Source organism: Achroia grisella, unplaced genomic scaffold (assembly GCF_030625045.1).
Source record: "Achroia grisella isolate CSIRO2021 unplaced genomic scaffold, CSIRO_AGI_Agris_v1 utg4116, whole genome shotgun sequence".
Classification (NCBI taxonomy): Eukaryota; Metazoa; Arthropoda; class Insecta; order Lepidoptera; family Pyralidae; genus Achroia; species Achroia grisella.
Genome location: NW_026712845.1, coordinates 448,249 through 457,410, shown reverse-complemented (window position 1 = coordinate 457,410; position 9,162 = coordinate 448,249). Strand labels below are relative to the sequence as shown.

The following is a 9,162-nucleotide window of genomic DNA, read 5'->3' as shown; positions in this document are numbered from 1 at the left end:
TTATAAAAATCAAGTACTACAAACATATTTATATATAATAGATATTTTCTGTGAAACAATTACTGTTCAAAGTTTACAAAGTATCCGATTTCTCAGTTACTTATTTTCTTTTTTTCTATGGATAATATTTTTATTTATATAATAAAACTTTAATAATAAAATAAATATTCGCTAGACGCTAGACAGAGTTATATATTTTTTCACATTTATGCGAACTTCAGATAAATTAGATAAGGACGAATTGTTTAATGTGTTCGTTATATTTCACTTAATATCTATAACATATATAAACAATTTATCTAATTATATTATATACACATTTAATTTATGTCCTCGACAATAGCAGCAGTCTTTAATTTTAAAAACAAGACATATAATTGATCTGCTTTGCAAAATTATAAATTCATTTAGTTTGTTTATAATAATAATTTATTTTATTAAAACCAAGAATAAATAAATTTAAAAATGTCAATAGAAATAATCTAGATTCACTAGAAATATGAAGGAAATTAATGGCTGTAATGAGTGTATGTACATTAATTACATTTTATTAAGTAGGTACAATGTGTCAGTTAGGTTGTACTATACTGTATAAAATCAAATAGTTATTAGATATAATTCAGTATTTAAAATACAATGAAATCATTCGGTTCATATCGACAATTTTGACGACTGACTCGATACTTACTTATATAAATGGCGACATATATAAATTTGATCTGTTTCTGGAAATAACCAACCATATGTTATTAATGAAATACCAATTATTGTCAATAGATGTTTTTATACTGAAATTAAATATAATAAAGTATAAACATATTATGATACACGAAAAGACAGTAGAGTTTAAAAATACATGAAATTATTTATGTTTTCTAGATAATTACGGCATTATTATATTGAAAAACGCGTAGTAAATATTTGTTATAACGTAAATTGATATAAGTAATATTGATGAAATTGAAAAAAAAAAAATTTTTATAATCCGGTATTCTATACAACTGGTTAATTTATGTGTCCTGTTGTATGCAAGCACCTTATTCTTAAGACAAATTGGAGTATCTATATGTAATAAGATTTTACATTCTTTTGTATAATAAATGTTTGATAATGTGATTATTTTATTCTAATTGTTATAATTTTATTTATTTATCTCCACAACAATATATTATGTATGTATATAGGTTTTGAATAGAACTTATATAAATTCTAATCAAATATACATAAAATAAAGTCAACATATAGTGCTTTACCTCGCAAGTAAATGTGTTTTTTTGTTTTGTTACAATGTGTTAAACTATATTAGAACACATTCATTAATTTTGTCTACCTATATTTTATATACTACAGTACTTGGAAATATTTATCTCAATGCAGTCGAGAGAAGGGTGATCACTGATAGCATTATGACTGTCGATATTGCTGTTCGCCTGAGTTGTGTACCAGCGTCTGGAAAAAAAAGAAAAAATAAATCTCCCCTTTGAATTCCTTACTACACTAATCTTACATGGGATAGTAAGAAGCCTTGTCAACTGTTAATATTATGATCTTTATTACATTGTAAGCTTTGACACCCCCTATTTAGTTTAGCATCTTTCATATTACTTTTATTAGATACTACGAATACGAATACTGTAATCACTAGAGAGTCAGTCGGAATTGAAATAAACACTCCAAATTTGGGATCAGTATATGTAATGTAACCAAATAATAAAACCACTGTCGGTGGTGTTGATAAGGCGAGGTAGTAAACTATATATACTCGTATATACTAGGCCGAGATGCTTTCATAAGTTTGTATAGCTAGTGTACCTCGACTACGCCAGGGTGAGTATATCTTTGAATGTTTGTGTATATTGACACTAACTCTTTTCCAGAATAATATCTTTTTTTCGAGATATAAGATAACATGATTACAGTCAAGCTGACAGGGAGACTAATTTATAATATTAGTAATTTATAATTTCCAATTAACATAATATATGACATTTGTCACTAAAATAATGAAATAGTAACTCAAATAACGACTTGAGATATAATTTTATTGCACTGGCTGTAGTTTCTGAATTTACTTACCACATAACAAAATCTTAAAACAAAATCCATTTTTAGTTATACTACTTCAAAATCAATCAATTCAGTATCACATCATTTAACTATCTCTATAGATATACTGCGACTTTGCCTTCATCAACTCTCTCTTGTTCCTATGATAATTTTGTGAATTCCTTTCGAATAGAATGCTACATTAAGTAACCTATTTACAAAATTTGTAGATTCTAACCCCAGCTGTTTAGCCTGATAGATCGGTCAGTCAGTCAGGATAAATCTCTTTATATATAGATGTACATAAATACACGACTCCGTTTATTTAATGAAACAAGTTTGCAAATGCCTATAATTTTGAAACTTCTGTAATATACAATAAGTGATTCATAGCATGGATTTCATTAATACCTTCAGAAGATAAGTGGAATAATATATTGTTAGACCTTTATCCACACAAGACAAATTCATTACAAACCTTCCAGTCGGAGTAATTTATTAAAACTAACTGGACAATTAATTTGTAATGGGTCAGATTATAAAACGAGTTGTGTTAATAAAAGTGATATGGCAATTTAAACAATACTATTGCGTTTTATAATATGTAATTTTTATGCTAAATTCTGTCATATTGGAAAATAAAATGATCATAAAAATCAACATTACGTATATTATATATAATGATTATCAATAATAGGACGTCTTATGGGCATTTTTACATATAATAAAACTATAAAATTGTGACGAGGTGAAAACTATATTTTTATCTGTTTGTGTACTTTAATATAAAAGCAGTTAATTGAAGTAGGATATTTTGTTAAACATGGCACAGGCTAAGGAAAGCTGAAAATAATACTCCCCAGAGACGTGAAAAAATGTAGATGTATATAATTTTTAATACGCCATTTACTATCTTGTGAACTCATAAAATTAAAATGGCGTCATATGCTTGTTTGATGCTTTATCTATTGTTGTCATTTAATTATAATCAATAGATGGAGTCAAGTGAATTGTAATAGAATGAGCATATTGTAGCATTGTTTTACTTTTTAAACTTATTGTTAAATTATGCAACTAACATTAGAAGTGGCGACTTGGGATTACTCTTAGATACCCAAATAAAATATATCAACGTCACATAATACAACTTTTGTAAAGGTAAATGGTCATACATTTAACAGCCATTAGGCTTGCGTCTCATTATATTCACGTACACAATGCCAGGAAATTAGCCTAATTGCCACTAAGCTCTTTGTAGAAAGGGTGTTTACACGTATCTACTTATATTAGGTGATGGTCTTTTTGACTAAAATTTGTGGCCATACTAATATTATAAAGTCAAAAATATATCTGACTTTCTGTTTTCAGAAATAAACAGTAAAGTCGTATCCGTCAGGCGGGAGTTAGACTGCAACCGCCCTATAAGTCTTTCTGCAGGTTTGGAATACCATCTGCACTCGCCTTCTATCGTCCCGTGTAGCTGAAGGTTAATTGTTTAATTGTTAGAATATAATATATTCTAAATACAAATTAAAATATTTAATGTCATTTACCATTATTTTTATCAGATATTTTGCATGTTCAGTGCAACCTAGCCATATACACGTAAAACCTTCTCTATTTATGCGCCTCACTTACTTAATCTTATTTCGTACTTATCATTCATTTTCATACTACTGTTACTTAAATGCTTTGAATAGAAAATAATATTTTTTTTCTATATTACTTTTCAGTTTTCCATTTTTAAATGTTGAATAAATATAAAGCTTTAGAACTAGCTATTTACTTTGCACAGATTTGTTGTTCGCGATTCAGATTTCTGGTTATGTTTTTAATATTAAAAGTACCTACCTACTTGTTAATTGCAAATATATTCAAAGGGTTTAATTAACTTATGTACTCAATACAGATATTCCAGAATATTATAGTACTTTTATAAAAGAAGCCACGCACACAAGCATGATTGCCGACAGAGGTCGATGCACCATGGCACGTTCGTAAATTGGCAAACACTTTGCCATGAAGCCTGAATTAATTAAAAAGTTTTCTTCAAAATGTATCTACCGCGTAATATAAAATATCGAGACATATAAAAGAAGTCAACTATAATTAACATTATTTGTGAAAAATTTTAAAGTATGCACTACTTTAATATATTTATGATACATGAAAAACATAGGCATATGTATGGATGTACACAAAATGTTTAAAATAACCGAGTTAAAAAAATATGTATTTTTATGCTACTAAATGCTATATTTGTTTTAATTGTTCTCTAAATCCCTTCAGTAGATTTTGCGTGAAAAAGTAACAAACATCCATCCATATTCTATAGTCTAGAATATATTTATTGTCTTTGTAATATATATTTTATAAGTACAAGTATATATGAAACCGATAGATAGGATACAATGAAAAATAAACTTACTGGTCTCTGGTTGTCGATATATAGAATAAACGACCGCGTCGTGGTCCTTCAGCTTACTGGATGCCGTAGTGGGTATTCTAACTTCTATAGAACTCTTTTCATGTGTCTTAATATATATTGAGTATATAATAGCTGTACACCGAATCTGTAACAAATAATTTTATTTAGTAAAGGTTCCCTACGGTTTTTTATTAAGTATATTTATTTGTTATACGTATGTATATTGATATGATTAATTTGTGTGATATTTAGATTTAGATTCTATATAATTAAATATAACATATATATATATAAATATCGTTATATGAACAATAAATAAAAATATTAATAAAAATTTCATAAAAATATTATTTTAACAATGTCATAAAAATAGAGACTTTATTAAAAGTGTAAAACCAAAAACAATTATTGTTAGAATTTTAGTCTGCTTGTCTGAGCTCTGACCTATGAAACGATTTGTGGTAATCTTCACTTGCAATTTTGTCTTTGTTTTATGCCAATCGGTTTGTAGACAAAAACGTTCACATTATTTCATTTTAAAAATTCACAAAAATAATAAACCTTTCTACAACTAAACAATACTATTTATCAATTCATAAAACTCAATCATGCAATAATATTATTCGAAATTGAAGTACTCAATCAAACACTGTATCAATACTGCATTACATATTACAGACTCAATTACTGCAAAGAAATCGCAGTGGCGTGTTTGGTGCATCGTACTTTGATCTGGGCTCACATTAACAGGTTCAGTCTGGAAAGCCGATTCCGATATACGACGTCGTTCAATTGGCGCGTTGGGTCCTACTCCCCGCCCACGTTGGAAATGCGCCAATCGAACGGTGTCGTCGTTACAGACCGTCCGATTCTTATTTAGAAATATAAGGAGAACCATGGCGGTCTGAATACCTAGACTAGTGGCAAATTAATGAGAAAAAGATCAAGGTGCAGATCATTCCTCTCCCGTTATCACCGGTGCATGCATTCAGTGCTTATCGATTATTTGATATCGATTAGTTTGCTACTAATAATAGACCCCCAGAGTATCCTATTATTAAATGACAGTTCCCGAAAAATCGGAATAGTAATTTCGGAATGGGTCCTCTGCTATAGCACAAATAAAGATCACTGAAAACAACCTGAATAAGACTAGACAATGTTGTCTGTAGGCAGGACACGTGATACTGAAATAGTTTTCTAGTTATTTGCCAGTATTTAGACAGTCACTGCATCCAGCTAACATAATCTAAATTATTGCTGCTGCCATTTCTATATACGTATACTTTTTTTTTCTACGAAGTATAATGAAGAACAAAAACAGCTAACGCTTGAAAAAACCTGAAAGTGTTTGATTGAGAACTTTTAGGGTCAGATTGATGAAACCTGACTAATATTATAAAAGCGAAAGTGTATTTGTCTGTTACATTAACGTCACATTTGCACGACTAAACAGTTGACAGGATGTTAATTCAATTTGAAGTGAAGATATATTGTGTCACAAGGGGCATAGACATATTTTATATCAGACACGTAAATCGAGTACCAGGGCATAAAAAATGATAAAAATTTATATGAATATATCTACTTATATCATGGTTGAATTTATATATAATACAATAACATAACAAGCTTAAGGCTTTAGGGTTTAAAGTTAAACAAAAAAAATACTTACTCTTAGTCTTCCTTCAATAAAATGGTGATTTTGGACTACAAATTGAATAGTGCTGTAAGCTGTCATCAGCCCGTCCGGTGTCTGTCCGTCCACTCTATGCATTACGTGCTGTTTGTGGGCCTGTCAAAAAAAACGCATACATTAGCTATATAATTTAATACCTTATAACACTAGCTGACCCCGCAAACGTTGTTTTGCCATATAAGTTAAAAAATAGCGGTTGATGGTAGAAGCGTAAAAATTAGAGTTGTATGTATTTTAAAAATTGTCCAATAAAGTAAAAAAAATATTGGGGATGAACAACACTTGTTACTTAGGGGTATATGAAATAGATAGTAGCCGATTCTCAGACCTACTATAAAATTTCATAAAAATCTTCCAAGCCATTTCAGAGAAGTACGGTAACTAACATTGTGACACAAGAATTTTACATATAATACTATAAATATCAAAGAGTTTGGTATTTTTTACGACTGGTAATTTTTTTCCCTGGATATTTGGATTTTGCACTGCTCATTTGTGTCTCACTTACTTCTACCGCTAAGAAACTTGCAAATGTATTTCAATTGAAGGCTGATCCATATCATGTATGGCTATGCAGTAAAATTGCATGATATCTTGCATGTCCTCCAGAATAGCAACGAATGAGGGGCAGAAGGGAAGGTACATCTAGACTATACTAGTCCTAACATTCGTGGTGCTGTCATGGATATAAGCGAAGTTAATTTACCATCAGGTGGGTCGTCAGCTAAATCATTTCCGTTACATAAAAAACTGTATGATATAATGAACATTACATATATAATAGTAAGGAAAGTATTACAGTTCAATTAACCCGTCTTTTAATTTTCATTATATTCTTATTTCATTTATGGGGACTCTATATTACTTCAAAGGCTTTGTCCATGGCGTTTTTTGTTGAATTTCATGGAAACACTTCGATAATAACGTCTATTTTCTTCCTCCGTTTTTATATCTACAACTTTTTACATTATCTGAAACCTTTCATCATTTTCAAGAGGATTATTCTCCAGAAATAACGTCATCGACATAAATTTATCTACAGTTCAATTACTACTATTTTATTTACAGCTATACCCCAATAAAAACAATATATTTTTGGATATTTACGGAAGCAATATTAGTATGCTTAAATCTCTTCTGAAATTATATAATACATATGTGTATTTGGACTCATTTTGAAGAGGTCAGCATATTAATAATATATATATTAATAATAATAACAAATACATTATAATATGATATTGTCAAACTTTAGGTTAGTTTATTGACTTATGAATATACATGCTAGTAAAGATGAGCCAACCGAGAAGAAAAGTAAAAGATGTTAGTTAATTCTTCGACATCTATTTGCATAAAAGAATTGACAGTGCTTAATTTCTCTGCATTACCATTGATACTATTTTTAATTTGGGTATTTTTTTCTTGTTAATTTCAATAAATAAGAGTGCTAAATAATTCTTCTTAGCTTCTATAAATATAATTGAAAGACAGTAAGAATAGTACAATTTTGTTATTTTTAACGTACTGTAGCTTAAGCTTAATAAGATATATGTAGTTCCATTTTCCTTCAAAACTTAATCTACTCAAAATTTTATCCTATACATTTTCCTTTTATTAAGTAAGGTAATTACAATTACTTTTTACATACCCTTATTCTTGTGATCAATAGCATCAAAATGATACCTACAGGAATAAGGAAAATATATATTTATTAATAAGTAAATTTATTCCAAAAATGGGAAAAGTGAGAATGCTACTGTGAAACAATTCATCCCTTATACCATAGATCAAGCTGATATTATAAATGCACAAGTAAATCTATCTGCGAGTTACCAGTTTACGCTAACACATTGTTTATTTTCTGTGCCCTGTTATTAATTATGCACAAAGTCGTATATATCAGTTACTATGTATTATAACAAAACATGACTAATAAGTACGGCCTCCGTGATCTAATGATTTATTATACCATTTTACTTCCGATCCGATCTGAAAAATCTATTTCGGTATTTACATCAGTCAGCTATGCATTTAAATTACAAGTACTTAGGTTGTATTACTACGTCGGACATAGGTTCAATTTTTATTATTATTTATAAAAAGATTGTTATTACTGTTAGTATCTACAAATAGCTGTTCACGCTGCTTAATCTGCAAATATTTTTGCTTAATTTGGAATATTTATTGAGGTAAAAGGTAACTTACTAATTGGTGTATAATACTTAATAATAATATATTTATGTACTAATATATCCGTAACAAAAATTGTAATATAACAAAATCCTAGCTGTAATTAGTATTGTTTTTGAGTATTTAATCTGGAGAAGGACATAGTAGGTAAGTTGTTGCGTACTATTTAATCTAGAGCAGGACATAAACAATTTTTGTCCTGCGCTATGATTGTCACATGGATGAAGTCATAGCTAAAATTATACAATTGTCTTCCTTTTACATTTCACGTTGCTACTATTTAATATTATAGTGATACTAGAATTTACCAGCGGCTTAGGTAATAAAAATATGTACATAAACTTAAATTATGAAGTACTAACAATAATTTTCCAAAGTTTGAAGCAACTCGAAGGACGCAATAGTTGCGTTACAAAAATAGGGCATACCTTCTTTCATCTTCTATTATAAGTAATGCGTTAGATAAAGTAACCTATAACCGTCTCTGGAGACCCATATATATCTGATGAATTTTGATGTACAGATGCATATATGGGATATCTGTGTACCAAAACTCATCATAATGATTCAGCTGTTTAGGCGCGAAAGAACAACAAAATACTCACCTAAGCATATTACTTATAATAATAGAATGTTCAAAGGTTTAGTACTTTATTGGTTTTTAAAAACTTCATAAATATATTACATAGTTATAAATACACGCACACATTTCAAAATATTCCTTTATATATATCAAAATAATCTTTACGTCGGCAGTCAGATGGAAATCTACTTATTGAGTTGTATACATCATCCATAT

General features: G+C 29.0%; 1 protein-coding gene across 1 annotated transcript in view; it reads right to left on the bottom strand.

The window, feature by feature from the left end:
* Positions 1-660: 660 nt before the first annotated feature.
* LOC131844667 (uncharacterized) overlaps positions 661-9,162 on the bottom strand; it is an 87,624-nt gene continuing 79,122 nt past the window's right edge. The window contains exons 5-7 of the mRNA XM_059193604.1: positions 6,150-6,269; positions 4,475-4,619; positions 661-1,449 (exon numbers count right to left, since the gene is read on the bottom strand). Coding sequence (XP_059049587.1) covers positions 1,364-1,449; positions 4,475-4,619; positions 6,150-6,269 — 351 coding nt within the window. The 3' untranslated portion in view covers positions 661-1,363. The remainder of the gene's footprint in view (positions 1,450-4,474; positions 4,620-6,149; positions 6,270-9,162) is intronic.